Raw genomic sequence first — 16463 nt, forward strand, 5'->3', positions numbered from 1 at the left:
ATGTCCCCTGCCCCCCCAGTGTCTGTCTGTCCGTCCCTGCATGGGTCATGTCCATCTGTCCAGGGAGGGGTTGGCAGAGGTGTGGGCCAGGCAGTCCCTGTGCCCTCGTACATGTCTGTGTAGCGGGAGTGTCTGTGTGTCCGTGCATGTGTCTGTGCTCCCCTCCCAACGTGTCCGTCTGTCTGTGCCTGCGTGGCTGTGCAGGACCCTGTCCGTGTGTCCAGGGGGAGGGGCTGGCGGAGGGGTCCGTGTGTACAGGGCCGGGCAGTCCCTGTGCGCACGTATGTGTTCGTGTCCGTCCGTCCGTCCCTCCGCCCCGTGTGTACCCCGACTCGCCCGGAAGGGGGCGCTCCCTGCGGGCAGCGCCGCCTTGGCTCCGCCCCTACGGCTCCACGCAAAGCGCATGCGCACTCGCGGCGGGGCGGGGTCGGGCGGGGCGCGCTAGCGCATGCGTAATCACGCCGAGGCGTGTGCTGGGCGGGGTGAGCTGGCGCATGCGACCAGCGGGTGGGCGGAGGCGGGGTAAACTGGTGCATGCGCAGAGCAGAAGGGCGGGGAGTGGGCGGGGCTGACGAAAGTGCGGGGTGGAGTCACGGCAGCCGGGCGTGGCTGGCGCATGCGCAAGGCATACGGGCGAGGGCTGGGCGGTGCCAACGCATGCGCAGAGAGGCAGGGGAGGGGCCGGGTGGGGCTGGTGCATGCGCAGACAAAGATGGGCAGGGGCGCTGGAGCTGTTGGCGCCTGCGCCGTACGGAGGCGTCGGTGAGGCGGTGCTGCGCATGCGCCGTTCCGTGGGTGGGGCGTCCGCGCATGCGCAGAGCCATGCGACGCGCACTGCGCGCCGCCCGCCTCATGGCTGCCGCCGTGGGCACCGGGAGCGGCGCCGAGCCCGGCCCCAAGCGGCCGCGGTCGGAGCCTGCCCCGCGCATCGGCACCCACGATGGCACCTTCCACTGCGATGAGGTGCTGGCGTGCTACCTGCTGCGTCTCCTGCCCCGCTACCGGGTACGGCCCCCGGGACACCGTGCGGCGGGAGCGGAGTTGCGGCCTACTCGGGTCCCTTGCTCCCGGGCCGACTCCCTCCCGGGACCCCTTCAACGGGACAGGAACACCGCGCAGTGCCCCGGCCCCTGCCCGCCCTCGAGTCCTTCCGCGGGGCCACCTTTTGATGTCCAATCCCCCTTCGGGGTACCCCGTTCCTCGGGGGCACCTCGCGGGGTGCCCGGTCGCACTTGGCGACCACCCTTCGGCTCCCCATCCCCTCTTGGGGATCCCTCGTCCCACCCAGGGGCCACCTTTAGGTCCCTAGTCGCCCGTTGAGGTCTCTAGTCGCACCTGGGGGGCCACCCTTCAGGTCCCTGGTCCCACCCAGCAGCCACCCTTAGGTCCCCAGTCCCTCCTTGGGCTCCCTGGTTGCACCTGGGGACCACCCTTTAGGTCCCCAGTCCCACGTGGGCGTCACCCCTCAGTTCTCAGTCCCTCCTTGGGGTCCCTGGTATCATCAGGGGCAGCTCTCAGGGGTCTACGGTCACTCCTGGGGACCTCCCTGGGCTCAACAGTCTCACTCCACCCCCTGGCAGGACGCAGAGGTGGTGCGTACCCGGGACCCCCAGCGCCTGGCCCAGTGCGACGTGGTGGTGGACGTAGGGGGTGAGTACAACCCCGAGCGACACCGCTATGACCATCACCAGAGGTGAGGCCCCCCCGACTCCAGACACTGGGGTCCCCTGGATGCTGGGGGTCCCTCGGGGCTGACCCCGCGGCCCTGCAGGTCCTTCACGCAGTCCATGCAGAACCTCCGGCCCGACAAGCCCTGGACCACGAAGCTGAGCAGCGCCGGGTTGGTCTACTGCCACTTTGGCTCCCAAATCCTCGCGGGGCTCCTGGGGCAGCCAGAGGATGGCCCTGTTGTGACGGCGCTCTACGATAAGGTACCAGGGGAAACGGGAGTGTCTGGAGGGGAACTCTGACCCTGCCAGTGCCCCCCAGCTTTCATAGAACAGTTTGGGTAGGAAGGGACCTTAAAGCCCCTCCAGTGCCACCCCCTGCCCTGAGCAGGGACACCTCCCACCAGCCCAGGTTGCTCCCAGCCCCGTCCAACCCGGCCTTGAACACCTCCAGGGATGGGGCAGCCACAGCTTCTCGGGGCAACCTGCGCCAGGGGCTCACCGCCCTCACACTCAACAATTTCTCCCTGATATCTCATCTCAATCTCCCCTCTTTCAGTTTCAAACTGCTCTCTGTCATCCCATCGCTCCCCTCCCTCCCTGATAGAGTCCTTCCCCACTCTCCTGGAGCCCCTTTAGGCACTGGAAGGAGCTCTGAGGTCTCCCTGGAGCCTTCTCTTCTCCAGGCTGAACCCCCGCAACTCTCCCCGCCTGTCCTCCCAGCAGAGGGGCTCCAGCCCTCCCAGCATCTCCGGGGCCTCCTCTGGCCCCGCTCCAACAGCTCCGTGTCCTTCTGCTGTTGGCACCCCCCGAGCTGGAGGCAGCGCTACAGGGGGTTCTCCCCAGAGCGCAGCAGAGGGGCAGAATCCCCTCCCTCACCCTGCTGGCCACACTTCTCCTGATGCAGCCCAGGTTGCTGTTGGCTTGCTGGGCTGCCAGCGCCAATGAGCTGCCAGCTTTTTCCCCCCCAGAACCCCCAAATCCCTCTCAGCAGGGCTGCTCTCCATCTGTTCATCCCCAGCCTGTGCTGATACAGGGGGTTGCCCCAACCCGGGTGCAGGACCCTGCACTTGGCCTTGTTGAACCCATGAGGTTCACATGGGCCCACTTCTCGAGCTTGTCCACGTCCCTCTGGATGGCATCCCGTCCCTCAGGCGTGTCACCGCCCCACACAGCTTGGTGTCATCGGCAAACTTGCTGAGGGTGCCCTCGATCCCACTACCTATGTCATTGATGAAGATACTGAAAAGTTCTGGTCCCAATGCGGACCCCTGAGCAACACCACTCATCCCTGATCTCCATCCAGACATTGAGCCATTGTCCACCACCCTCTGGATGTGACCATCCAACCAATTCCTCATCCACCCAACAGCCCACCCATCCAATCCATGTCTCCCCAGTTTAGAGAGCAGGATATTTTGGGGGACCATGGCCAAGGCCTTATAGAAGCCAAGATAGGCAATGTCCCTAGCTCTTCCCTTGTCCACTGGTGTAGTCACTCAGTCATAGAAGGCCACGAGGTTGGTCAGCCTTTCCCCAGGGCTCCTCCTTGGTGGGGGTCACCCAGAAAGAGTGCTATGGGAAGGGGCACCCCATAAAAGAGGGGACCAGTTTGTTCCAGCTACTGGTGCGTGGTTGGGCCCTGGGCTGGGCTGACCTCCGCTGTCCCCTGCTCTGTCCGCAGTTGTATGAGAACTTTGTGGAGGAAATCGATGCCATCGACAATGGCATCGCGCAGGCAGAGGGGGAGCCCCGCTATGCCCTCACCACTACCCTGAGTGCCCGCGTGGGCCACCTGAACCCCTGCTGGAACGACCCCGACCAGGACACCGAGGTGGGGAACGTGGCAGGGGGTGTGCAGCATGGGGCCACCCTGCTTGGGCCCATGTCTGACCCTCTTCTGCATCCCCAGGCAGGGTTCAAGCGGGCGATGGAGCTGGTTGGGGCTGAGTTCATGGACCGGCTCGACTACTACCACCGTGCCTGGCTGCCCGCACGGGCGCTGGTGGAGGAAGCCATCCGGCAACGCTTTGAGGTATCCACCCTGCCAGTTTTGGGGGATCTGGAAATCTGGGGAGGGGTGTGGGGTGAGGAGAGGCCAGGTCCCCTTGGTATAAACCCCCCTGCATGACCCAGGGCACCCCTTGCACCCTGCAGCCCTACGCAGGGTCATGCACCCCCTCCTGTGCCCCTATAGCCTTCTATATGGCTGTGCACCCCCTCCCGTGCCCCTATATCCTTCTATATGGCTGTGCACCCCCTCCTGTGCCCCTATATCCTTCTATATGGCTGTGCACCCCCTCCTGTGCCCCTATATCCTTCTATATGGCTGTGCACCCCCTCCTGTGCCCCTATATCCTTATATATAGCCATGCACCCCCTCCCATGCCCTACATACCTCTGTATAGCTGTGCCCCACGCCTGGCCATGCGCCCCGCACCCCATATCCCTGCCCGCGACCCACCTGCACCCTAATACCCTCCTCCACCCCCCCACGCGCCCCCATGTCACTGTGCACGACCATGCACCTTCCCATGCTCCCCCCACACCTCCCTCTGCACCCCAATAATCCCCCGCACGCTCGTGCACCCCCAGCACTCCCCATGCGGGCTCGGCAGCAGATCCGCATGGGTGGCGGAAGGGAAACTGAGGCAGGCGGCGGTGTGGGGGCTGCGTGGGCAGGACCCCCGTGTGCCCAGCGTGTATGTCCCCCCTTCCCCGGGCAGGTGGATGCGAGCGGGATGGTGCTGGAGCTGCCGCAGGGTGGCTGTCCCTGGAAGGAGCACGTCTTCAGCCTGGAGCGGGACCTGGCGCTGCCCGACCCCCTCCAGCTGGTGCTTTTCCCCGACCGCGGTGGGCAGTGGCGGGTGCAGAGCGTCCCTGCGGGGCCACACACCTTCCAGAGCCGGTGAGACCCATCCCCTCGTCCCCCCCCCTCTTCCTCCACGGCAGTGTCTCCCACAGGGGACAGATTTTCACCCACCGCCTCCTTTTCTCCCCCCGCTGCAGCCTCCCTCTCCCCGAGCCCTGGCGCGGGGTGCGGGACGAGGCGCTCTCGCAGCTCACCGGCATCCCCGGCTGCGTCTTCGTACACGCCAGCGGCTTCATCGGAGGCAACCGCACGCGGGAGGGGGCTTTGGAGATGGCGCGGCGGACGTTGGCGCAGCGGCACGGGGGGGGAGCGCAGAGCGGATGACCCTCCCCCCCCACACGTTTTCCCATGGGGGTCACCCCAAAAAGAACCCCCTTTGCCCAGCGTGGGGGGGTTCCAGGGACTGCTGCTGGGGGTGGCTGAGACTGTCCCTGCTCGACACGTGTAATGGGATCACAGCGGGACACTAATGGAGCTGTCTGTCTGGTGGAGGGGGGGGACCAGGGTTCCCCCGGGGGTGTCACCAGCTCCAGCGTTGGACTGGTGCGAGCCCAAACCCAAAGACTTTTTGGATCCATTTCTCTGAAGATTGTCCCCATTCATGTTGCGTATCCACTGCCGACGGGTTCCCAACACCAGTAAAAACCAGTGTCTTCCCAGTGTGTTTGCTGCTCAGGAAATGGTGGGGGGGGGGGGTCCTTGGGGTGCAGGGAAGGAGGGTCAGGGCTGTGAATTGGGGTGCAGGCATCCCCCCCTGCACACCCCCCTATACTGGGAGGCTGGGAGGGGATCCCAGGCGCCCTGCTGGCCCCCCCCCTCCGGCACGTCTGGCAGTATGAAGCGGGGGGGACGGACACGGGACACGGAGCCCCCCCCTTTCGGTTCCAGCCTCCTGTCGCAGGGCGATGCGGGCAGCCTGGCTCTTCCTGCTGGCACTGGGGCTACCCACCTGCCCCCAGGGCTACCGGTGCCCGGGGGGTGCCCCTCCAGCACTGCCCCCCACCAGCAGCCGCAACGAGACCCTGGTGGGGAGTGGGCAGCCGCGGGCACCGGACGTGGCAGTGCTGGTGGCCATAGGTGGGTGGCTCGGTGCCATCCTCCTCTACGTGGGCCGATATGTGCGGAGGAGCCGAGCCGAGACCCGGTTGCACCTCGAGTACCTGCGGGCGCTGCCCTGCGAACCAGCCAGCCCCGAGGAGGAGGAGGAGGAAGAGACGCTCAGCACCATCCTCTGAGGCGCCGTGGGCACAAACCAGCACCAGCAGCAAACTGGGGAGCCCCGAGGGGGTGAAGCAGCCCCAGACCCACTCCAGCGGCTGCAGAGGGTTCGTACCCCGTTGTTTTCACCCTGTGTCCTGGTGCCGGTCCCATCCAGGCTCCCCGCGCAGCACCGCCGCTGCCATCCTCGCTCCCTGCGCAGGCTTTTCCCTGCCCCATGTTGGGGCTCAGCTTCAGGGAGGATTTTGGGGGGTCCCGGGGCTGTTTGCAGAGCTGAGGGTGGGTGGGGGAGTGAGCAGGGACCCCATGCTCTCCCCATCATCTCTGTACCCCAGGCTTTAGCGGAGCGATGACAGCACAATCCTGGGGATTAACCACGTGTAATCCCGGGGATTAACCATGCTGCCCATCCCCGCAGACTCACCATTAATCCCCGCTCTGAGCCGGGGGGTGCCCCATCTGCTCCCCACGGCCACTTGGGCTCACGTGGGCTGGCACGAGTGCACAGGGCTCAGCGCCTCCAGCACTGTTTACCGCCCCGCTGCAGCCCCAAACAGGCTGAGGTTTGGATTTTATGGACCCACAGAGGTTTTGGTTCACTTTGGGGGGGTTCTTCCCCCATCAAGGCAAAGCCCGGAGGCTGCGCTCGTGGCCGAAGGACCCCTTGGCCCCCTCTACCCTCCCCTTCCCTGTGGGACAGCAGCTCTTTAACCCCAAAACAAAGCCCACGGGCTGCACCCCAACGTGGCAGTAGGTGCCTTACATCTGCTTTAATTAAGGCAGAGGGAACGGATGTTCTCCTGCAGGTTCATCCTGAGCAATTTGTGACATCAAAAAGCAGCACCGGAGACCCAGAAGCACATCCAGACCCACGGGGCTGCAAGAACTTGCCCCCCCACCCCCCTCCCCAAATGTGCAGCCTCCCAGGGCAAGGAAAGAGCCAGGCACGGAGAAGGTTCACGGTGGCGAGGAGAAAGCGCCAGTTTTAATCTGTACAGCACCGGCCCTGCGAGCTGCGAGACCCCGAGGAGGTATTAAAGGCACCTGCGGCTACACTGTGTGTCCCAGGAGGGAGGAGGAGGAGGATGAAGGCTGCGGAAGGAGTATCCTGGCACTGGGTCTTGAAGAAGACGCCATTGAGGACCCGGGTGTTGTCACCGCTCCGAGAAGAGGGGCTGCTCCCACCCGCTGGCGCTGGTGGCGACGGGGCTGGGGCTGGCGCAGGGGACGTGGGTGCTGACAAAGAAGAAGGGGACGTGGCTGATCTTCCCCGTGGACCAACACTGGAGCGGGAAGAGGATGTGAGGAGGCAGATGAGTACAGGACACGGCAGGGGATGACAGTCGAAGTGTCACCCTCTCGTCCTCCCTGTCATCCCAGCAAGGACACCTTTCCCACCCTCTCCCCTCCACGGGGACACCGCGAGGAGGTTTTTCCACCTCTCCTGTTCAGTCACCGGACTGATCTCCCTCAGGGAGAGCCCCAAGAACTGCCGCCGAAAGCGGGGACCGCACTCACCACGGTCAGGAGGGCGCCTTTCTTGAAGCAGGGGTGGAAGGCGATGAGCTGGGGCTGCGCGCCGCGCTCGCCTCGCAGGAACCCGCTGCGGGGGAAAGGAAAAGCCGCGGTTACGGCGTGACTATAGCACAGCACTGGGGTCACACCAGCAAAACACAGCACTTTCAGCACAGCTTGTGGTTAAGCGGAGATGTTTGGGCCCTGCTGGGATGTGCCGGGCAAGAGCAACCCGAAGGAAAGGTGGATAATAGACAATATGGCCAAAACTCAACTGATTCTGGGGTAAAATGGTGACGCTGCCCGAAGCGGGAGCACAGGGCAGCAGCGTCTCTTTGCCCCGAGGTGGGTCTGCTCTTCCCCACCACGCGCCAGGGGATTGCTGGTATTCAACACACCCAAAATCAACCCCAAACGCGCCGCTACGCACCACGGCAGGAGCTCAAACATGGGGCTGTTGCGGGTACGAAACACAGCGATGACCGCCTGGCTCCCGGGAGCGTCGGGATGTCCTGCAGGAGGGAGAGAGAAGGAGCAGTGAGGTTTTCCTCTTGTCCGAGGGACAGACGGGGCCCCTCCACGCCAGACCGGGGGCCGCTGAGGTCAGGTTTTTGTGGGGAGCTGCTGGGCACCGCGGAGACTGGGGCAGGCAGCTGCTGGGGGTGGAAAGCTGGCTGCGGACCGCGTTTTCCTCGCCCAAAGGTGCACAGGATCCCAGGATGGGGCTTTCAAAGACCCTTCAGTGATTTCAAGCCGGCTCCGAGGTCTCGGGTAGGTCGGTTTGGCCGAGAAGGGTTTGGGCAAGAGATGAGGCAGCTCCTTAGGAAACACCGCAGCCTGCAAGGCGTGCCGTGGGGGCCCTGTCTCTCCAAAGCGAAGGTTATTTTCCATCCCATTGCCGTTTCTGCACCGAGCTCCTCGTGGGACCTACCGGGAGGTGCCGAGGACAAGGTGGGGTGTCAGCTATGGGAGTCCTGGTACCCTCAGGCTTTCCCCCCACCTGGTTTCTTCCTCACTCAGCTTTAAGTACGCTAAAAAAAAAACCCCAAGTTTGGGCCCAGCAGCTTCAGCTGGTGGCGTGCGGGGAGGGAGCCTGAGGCATCAGCGTCCCCAGCACCGTGTTTCGGTGCTCCCTCAAAGGTCTGCTTTGTCTCGGAGCAGGGCCTGTCCAGGAGAGCCTGAATGGCTCGATTATCCCAGGGGCAGCTCCTAAAAAAAATGGAGCCGAGAGGCTCAGTTGGGCTCCGGGCGTAATGTGGGCACTGTGGGAACACGGAGACCTTGCAGGGAGGTTGGGAGAGGTGATTCATCCGACTGGAAGTGGGGAGGGAACTGGGACGCGTCCCTCTCCGAAGGATAGGGAGGAGCGGAGTCACGGCGAGGAAGGATGGAAGGTGCTGCCTTCCCCATCACAAGTGGGGTCCCCCAGCGATTTGATACATGTTTAATATCTTCAGAAGTGATCCGGATGGTGGGATCAAGCGCACCCTGAAGTTTGCTGATGATAAACAGTTCCGGGGAAGCGGACGCTTCAAGAGGGAGAGCCACCCTGCAGGAAGACCTGGATGGGCCGGAGGAGTGAGCTAACCAAAACCTTACGAAGTTCAACAAGGACAAGTGTGAAGTCTTACACCCGGGAAGACTTAATCCAGGACTAGGGCAGAGGCTGGGATCTGCCCGGATGGGATCTACCTGGTTGGGATCTGCCTGGCTGCGGAGCAGCTCTGGGGAAAGGGATGGGGGTGGACAAGGAGCTCAATGTGAGCGAGCAGCGTGCTGCCGCAGCAAAGCAACGGGAGGCTGGGCTGCATCACCGGCAGAGAGAGAGACTCATGGAAAAGACAGAGACCTGTTGGAGCGGGGCCAGAGGAGGCCCCGGAGATGCTGGGAGGGCTGGAGCCCCTCTGCTGGGAGAGGTGGGGGGGTCATCCTGGAGAAGAGAAGGCTCTGCGGAGACCTTGGAGCCCCTTCCAGTACCTAAAGGGACTGCAGGAGAGCTGGAGAGGGACTCTGGATCAGGGAGGGGAGCGATGGGATGAGGGGGAACGGTTTTACACCAAAAGAGGGGAGATTTAGGTGAGATATTGGGGAGAAATTGTTGAGTGTGAGGGCGGTGAGCCCCTGGCGCAGGGTGCCCCGAGAAGCTGTGGCTGCCCCATCCCTGGGGGTGTTCAAGGCCGGGTTGGACGGGGCTAGGAGCAACCTGGGCTGGAGGGAGGTGTCCCTGCCCAGGGCAGAGGGGTTGGAACTGGATGGTCTTCAAGGTCCCTTCCAACTTAAACCATTCTATGATTATCCCACTCTGCTCAGCACTGGTCAGGCCACTCCTGGAATAATGCGCTCAGTTTTGGTCCCCACTACATGATAAAGCTGTGAACGGGCTGGAGCGGGTCCAGAGAAGGGCCACCAAGATGATCCAAGGCCAGGGAAGCTGCACTGTGAGGAAAGGCTGAGAGAACGGGAAAAGAAGGCTCAGGGGAGACCTTATCACCACGTTCCAGTCTTTAAAGGGTGGCTACAAAGAAGATGGAGACTCCCTTTTTACACGGGGTCATGTGGAAAAGAGGAGGGGTGATGGGTACAAGTTAATCCCAGGGACATTCCGATTGGATGCAAGAGGAAAATGTTTCACAGTGAGAACCACCTGCCGCTGGAGTAATCTCCCCAGAAAAGTGGGGGATTCCCCACTGTTGGACGCTTTTAAGGTTCGGGTGGTCACGGTGCTGGGCCGTCTTGTCTCGACTGGGGCTTGTGCCAAGAAAGGTCAGACCAGATGATCCTTGAGGTCCCTTCCAACCTGGGATTCTATGATTCTACGATTCCCGACCCGAGTCCTCACCCCAGCGGGGTTCACAGCCCTTCCGCCTGCTGGAAGTGGGGTTTTCAGGCCAAGCTCGGTGCTGGGGCAGCACTTACCTCTGATGATCACCGCGAGTCTCTCTCCGGTGGGGTCCCACACCATGGAGTGGATTTCTCCTCCGATCCTGAAACCGGCATGAGCGGCAGTGAAATCCTGCCCCTCCAGCCAACATCCCCAGTGCCGGGGGAGCTGCTGCCGAGGGGGGCAGGGACCCCCCTCCGCCGCCCAGGCGTCGCGTTAGGGCAACAGGCACAGCCAGACCCACCTCTCCTCCCCGAAGAGCGTCTCGAAGGTGGTCTCGGACAGGTCTGCCACGATAGAGGCTGTTTTGGAGCCTCCCACTTGCCCTTGCATCTCCCCTGAAAGAGAGTCCCAAGAGCTCGGTCAGTTCTGGTCTCCTGTGCAAATTACTGCCTGGGTCGTCTCGCTGCCCTAAATCACACTTTTATTTCCAAATTTATTTCTGGTTCTTCGAGGGGTTGCAGAGCAACGTGCCGCTACCCCAGCGGCGCCTGCCTGCGTCTGGGATGGAGGACAGCGGAGGTTTCGCCTCGACAAATGCAAGGAGCAGCTGCCTCTCTGGAAAAAAGCCACGTGAGACAGGCATTTAACCCACTGTAGATGTCTCCCTGCAAACCATTTGCAACTCTAAGATCATAACTGTGAGCAAGAAGCACTGTGAGGCAGGGAAAAAAAAAAAAAACTCAACCCTACAGAGATTCTGTGCTTTGCGAGAGCCCTGAGACACCCTTCCCCCTGCGTGTCCTGGCTTTGCCTCCCTCCTTTCGTGCCCAGCAGGCCGGGAAACACAGCTAATAAGCAAAAAGCCCATCTGGCCAAGCCCAAAAGCAAAAGGATGGCTTGGGGACCAGCCACCGGCTCTTGGAAAGCTGTGTCGTGGCAGCCGGCTCGGGCAGACTCACCCCGGTACTCCGAGAAGGACAAGGAGTAGATGACGGACTCGCCCAGCACTGTGAAGAGCAGTCGGCTGCCGTCAGGGCTCCAGCACCCCGTCTGCGGGACACAGAGCCACGTTAACGCCCGCTGCCCACACCGGGGAGCTGGCAGCTCGCAAGGGGCTTTCTGGAACCAGCTGGAAACGGAGGGAGTTTTACCCAAACCCCATACGTGCACCCGAAGGCCTTCAAGGCAACATCTGCCCTGCGCGGGTGGGAAATGGCCCCGTCCTACCTGGCAGCGTCCTTTGATCGTGGGCCACCACTCGCACGTCCACATCTGAGCCTCCCACACTCTGGAAGAGAAACAGACTGAAGTGAGCGGGATAAATTCCCAGCATCTGCCCCGATTCTGCTGCTCCAGGAGGCGCCCAAGACGTCAGACCCGATTACCCACCCGTTTTCTCCCCGCCACGTGGGATGCAGTAGGGCTGGGAGCAGTTGGGACACAAAGAATCCAGATCTGCTTGGGTTTAGCGCAACCAAAAACGATAACAAGGGCCAAAATAAAACATCCCGCAGGCAGGGAGCTCACCTGAACACCGCAGAGGGAGTGGCCGCCAGGACCTTGCTGCCGTCCGGCGACCAAGCCAAGTAAGTGACACCGCCGCCCCCAAACCGCTGCAGCGGGACGCAGTTTTCGGTGGACACATCCCACACCTGGAAGAGGGCACAACCAGGAGGATGACGACAGCGGGACCTGAACGCTGACGGGATAATTACCGCAGCTTTGGGGGAGTTTTTGCATGGATCGGGGAATACAGACTGATGTTTTTACATCTAGTTCAAATTTATAAGCTGCCTAAACCATCCTCCGAGGAAATCCTGCTTGTCCTCAGCAGTCCCACAGACCTCAGTAGGTTCACAGTTTCGGTATCCCAAAGGCAGCACAGCGGCAGGTACAGCCTCTTACCAGCATGGCCGTGTCGGCCGGTGACGCCGAGAGCAGCAGTTCCCCGCTGGGAGCCCACGCCAGGCTGGTGACAGGGCTGTGCCCGGGGTAGGAGAGCACCTGAGCGCAGCCGGACGACGGTCTGGAGGGACGGAGAGAGAAACCACCACGGTTGATGGCGGGAAGGGGCTGGCCCAAGTGCCACCGAAAGCCAGCGCTGTGTCCCCCGGCAGGACAGGGGGACAACCCGAAGCCAAGCCAAGCGGGCTCACAACAACCCACGGCAGGGCCGGGGAGACGCGCGGGGCTGTCACCTCGTGGAGAGGGAGGTGGGATCCAAGTGCCACATCAGGACGCAGCTCTGGCAGGCGACGGCGAGGATGGAGGCGCAGAGCGGCTTCCAGGCCATGGCGGCCACGTTCCTCTGCAGGCGATGCTTCAGCGAGGGGATGGTGGCGCTACCGGAGAGGAGGAAAGCGTGACAAGAGGAAAAATGGGGGGATCAAGAGTCCTCAACACAGCCTCAGGTGGGCCACAGGCCGTCTCCCGGTGTCCCCTCTCCAGCTCTGACCACGGTGAGGGCCTAAAGGCGTAGAGTAGGATGAGGGGGGACTGATGTGCCCCACCGTGACCTGCGTCCCTGGGAGGGGGGGACAGAGGAGATCCCAGGCAGGCGACACCGGGGCTGTGCAGCGAGCTGGAGCACACCTTGTGCTATTAAGCGCCGTGCTGCCCACAGCCCGGCCCTGGGGTGGGAGATGGCACTCGCTGGCTTGAAATCCCAGCAGGGGGAGAACGCCTCAGCGGGGAGGCATGGGGAAGGCTGCAGGTCCTGCAATGTCTTCTCCAGAGGAGGGCTCTGCACGCACCGGGGGAGCGGGGAGAGCTGGAGGAGAAAGGAGACTCAAGAACGCCCAAGAGGCCGCTCTGCTGTGACAGCGGCCAGGCTGTGTGCCACCCAGGTTGCCCCCGGCAGCTACGGAGCAGAGAAGGAAAGAAAAACCAAAGCTTAAGTTATGGCCAGAGATTTTTGGAGATGTCCTTGCGGAGCTGCTGCTGTGCAACAAGAGGTTCTGGGGACAGACGGTGCCGGGCAAGAACAAAGCCTGAGCAAACACCGAGGCGGAGATGCCGGGGGAATCCTCGGAACGTGCTGGAAGTGGATGCGGGAGGGCGAAAGGGGGAGCAGGGAGCTCCCTGAGGAGCAGCGTCTCCCAGGACACGGCCAGCGGTGCCCAAGGAGCCCCCCAGCCCTCACCTTTTGGAGTTGTAGACCCGAATGGAGTCATCCAGAAGAGCCACGGCAAACTTGCTGGTGTGGGGATGCCAGGCGAAGGCACGGACGGTGCAGCCGGCCCTGGAGGAAGGGACAGGACGGGGTGAGGGACGTCAGCTGCTGTACCGGTGTTCTGGGCTCAAGGCAGCGGTGATGGGCACCCAGCATGACCACCCAGCAGCCCCCCATGGCTGCCAAAGGTGGTTCCCAGAGTCACCAGTGAAATAAAACTTCCTTTCCGCTGCTGAGCGGGACCGTTTTCTTTGATAAATTCCCCATTCCTGGCAATTATTGGCAGGGCTCTGCCGAGGGGACGGTTAACAAACAGTCCAGGGTCGGGATTTGAAGGAATTTCCCAAGCCCCAATCTCATTTAACACTGTTTCCCCCACGTGCGGTGCACCGGGGTGTGCTGTGCCTCTCGCCATCGCGCGCAAACTTGGGGCAGCCGGAGGCAACGGGGAAATATTTGCCCGTCTGAGGCAGAGGCTGAGCACACAAAAAATGGGGTGATCCTGTCCTTACACCCCCACCCCCTTTGCTCGGCTCCTGACCCCCCCCTTTCTCGCAGGGTTTCGCAGACGCCCAGAAAGGACTCACCAATCCACCGCCTGGGAGAACACCGTGATCATGTCTTCGCTCGTTAGCTTTGGGAGAGAAGAGTTAACAGTGAGCCGGCAGCACAGGCGAGAACTGCTCACTGCTACAGCAGTGAGGACCCCCTAAAGTATCCAACCCCCCCTTTTTCCTTCTCCCCCACCTCAATTTCGGTCCCTCTGGAGCACTTTGCTATCCCAAAATCTTTCCAGCACCCTTTCTCCTCCCTTTGGTGAAGGAAACCTGCAGTATTTTCAGCTGGGCGCCACCGGGAGGAACATTTTGTTGTGTTTTCAGCTGAGAAACGCCCACCCACCATCCAAACCAGCCCCCTCTGCCCCCCAGCGCAGGGTCGGCGTCGCAGGACGTGTCACATCCTCCCCGAGCAGGAGGGTTAAGCCCCCCCCCAAAAAAGACTCACTGAGAGGTGGGGGAAGAGGGAGCCGTGCAGCGAGGAGAGCCAGTGGCACACGGCCAGCATGTAGCTCGCCCCCATCTTCAGCCACTGCAGCCCTGCGGAGAGAAAAGGACCATCGGCGCTTCTGCGGTCTTCGACGGGAGGAAGCACGGAGCAGGGATGGGGAGGAAGGGAACCGAAGGATCGAAGAGAGATGTGGAGAGACCCGGGAGATCTCTGGACTCACCCTCCTCCTCTTCGGCATCGGCGATCTCCTTCAGCACCCCGCACAGCCCCACGTCCCGCCTGCAGCGGACAGCTCGGTCAGCCTCCCTCGCCCCACGAAAGTCAGGCTGACTCTCTCCCCATCCCTTCAAAATCCCCCTTCACCTGATAAGAATCCTCCACACACCCCAGGGGACCTCCAAACCAGCTCTCTCCTCAGCTGGGGCCACTTATCCCAGTCACCAGCGACTGCCACACCCGCCCCAAGCTGTGCTGAGCTCTCGGGTAGATTATCAGCCCCCCAAAAAACCCTCCCAGGAAGCTCAGGCTGTGCCCTCCTGCTGCTGCAGGGGCGGAGAGACCTCTGCCATGCTCCAGAGCGAAGAGGCTGCAGGACAGGTACGGGGAAGGGGTTGAGCACAGATATTAAGCGAATGGGCAGCTCCTGACTCTGCCTCCTGCGGGCCGGGCTGGGAGAGTTGGGGGGGTTCAGCCTGGAGAAGAGAAGGCTCCGGGGAGACCTCAGAGCCTCTTCCAGTGCCTAAAGGGGCTCCAGGAGAGCTGGGGAGGGACTCCTGATGAGGGAGGGGAGCGATGGGATGAGGGGGAGTGGTTTTACACTGAAAGAGGGGAGATTTAGGTGAGATATGAGGCAGAAATTGTTGAGTGTGCGGGTGCTGAGCCCCTGGCGCAGGGTGCCCCGAGAAGCTGTGGCTGCCCCGTCCCTGGAGGTGTTCAAGGCCGGGTTGGACGGGGCTTGGAGCAACCTGGGCTGGTGAGAGGTGTCCCTGCCCAGGGCAGGGGTGGAACTGGAGGGGCTTTAAGGTCCCAGAAACTGGCAGAGGCTGCCCAGAGAGGCGGTGGAGTCACCTTCTCTGGAGAGATCCAAACCCCACCTGGACGCGTTCCTGTGTAACCCACTGTGGCTGACCCTACTTTGGCCAGGGGATGGATGAGATGAGCTCCGGAGGTCCCTTCCAACCCTGACCGTTCTGGGATTTTGCGATTCTGTCCCTCCCAACCCAAACCCTGTAATTCCGAGGGGGGGGGGGGTATGGTGGTTGTGCTCACCAGGCACCGAGGCAGCTCCTCCAGAGGGACTCGCGGTGGTGGATGAAGGGCGGTTGAGTGCTGTGCTCCAACCGGCTGTGAGCCTTCAGCGTCTCCTTGGACAGGTTGAGGACGGGCAGGTCTGCAAGCTGCGAGCACGGGGGGGGGGGGGGGGGGGGGGGAAGCAGCTGAGCTCGGGGGGGGCCCTGGGGAAGGGCCCCCACCCACCCCCCAACATTGCAGAAAGCAAAGAGTGATGTGAGAAAAGGAGGTGCGCAAAGATGAGGGGTGAAGGTGTGAGTCTGTCTGGTTATGGCTGAGGGTAACCTCTCGGGGGGGTGGGGGGGGGATGGGCACAAGGACAAGGAGGAGACCCCCCACACACACTCCCCCCAGCAGAAGGGGTCGGAGCCCCCCGGTCACAGCGTGGCGGGGGGCGGGGGGACACACACAGGGCTGACCTGGCTCTGGAGGGGGAGCGGGAGCTGCTCGTAGAGGCGGCCGCAGAGCAAAGCGTTGTTGAATTCGCAGAGGGTGATGTCCCCGGGGGGGGGCGGGGGGGGGAAGCGCGCTAAGGAGCACATCGCGCCGCACGGGGGACCTGGGGACAGACGGGCTGAGAGATGAGACACCCCCCCCTCGAGTGACACCCACCCCCCCCGGTAAAGCCCTGCCCTGGGAGGAGCGAGGGGTGACACTGGGGGGATGGGGGGGGGGATCCCCCCACTCACTCTCCCCTTCCCCGGGATGCGCTCACTCCAGCCCGAGGCCCCCCCCCCCCTCGATGTCCCGTCCCCCCCCCCATGGGGTCCCATAGCCATTCCCCCCACGAAGTGTCCCCCTCCGTCCCTACAGCTTCTCCCCACGCGGTGTCCCCCCTGTCCCCACGACCCCCCAAGTGACCCCCTCTGTCGTCGCCCCCCCCCCCAGGTCCCCCCT

The 16463-nt window shown here is 62.8% G+C and overlaps 2 protein-coding genes across 2 annotated transcripts; one reads left to right on the forward strand and one right to left on the reverse strand.

The window, feature by feature from the left end:
* Window positions 1-810: 810 nt before the first annotated feature.
* Window positions 811-5192, forward strand: MYG1 (MYG1 exonuclease; the record flags this gene model as incomplete). Its single annotated transcript, XM_082496365.1, has 7 exons — window positions 811-1005; window positions 1581-1693; window positions 1772-1931; window positions 3352-3501; window positions 3580-3702; window positions 4394-4575; window positions 4677-5192. 7 exons carry the CDS (start codon window positions 811-813, stop codon window positions 4861-4863), a joined length of 1110 nt encoding a protein of 369 aa, XP_082352491.1. The 3' UTR covers window positions 4864-5192.
* Window positions 5193-6777: 1585 nt separating this feature from the next.
* AAAS (aladin WD repeat nucleoporin) lies at window positions 6778-16120 on the reverse strand. The gene is made up of 16 exons (XM_082496383.1): window positions 15986-16120; window positions 15546-15673; window positions 14497-14555; window positions 14274-14365; window positions 13856-13902; window positions 13239-13337; window positions 12295-12438; window positions 12002-12122; window positions 11624-11748; window positions 11324-11384; window positions 11056-11146; window positions 10398-10491; window positions 10189-10256; window positions 7703-7784; window positions 7276-7360; window positions 6778-7040 (listed from the first exon to the last, which is right to left on the reverse strand). Exons 1-16 carry the CDS (start codon window positions 16106-16108, stop codon window positions 6912-6914), a joined length of 1548 nt encoding a protein of 515 aa, XP_082352509.1. The 5' UTR covers window positions 16109-16120; the 3' UTR covers window positions 6778-6911.
* Window positions 16121-16463: the final 343 nt, after the last annotated feature.

Source organism: Vanellus vanellus (genome assembly GCF_965231255.1).
Source record: "Vanellus vanellus genome assembly, chromosome: 28".
In the NCBI taxonomy this organism is placed as follows: Eukaryota; Metazoa; Chordata; class Aves; order Charadriiformes; family Charadriidae; genus Vanellus; species Vanellus vanellus.

Bases quoted from the DNA above. Each gene is read 5' to 3' on its own strand.
- AAAS (XM_082496383.1), bottom strand. From the start codon at position 16,108: ATGTGCTCCTTAGCGCGCTTCCCCCCCCCGCCCCCCCCCGGGGACATC. The intron at 14,556-15,545 runs GTGAGCACAACC...TGTCCGCTGCAG, and splicing joins AGGAGCTGCCTCGGTGCCTG to GCGGGACGTGGGGCTGTGCG. The intron at 13,338-13,855 runs GTGAGTCCTTTC...CCCTTCCTCCAG, and splicing joins TTCTCCCAGGCGGTGGATTG to GGCCGGCTGCACCGTCCGTG.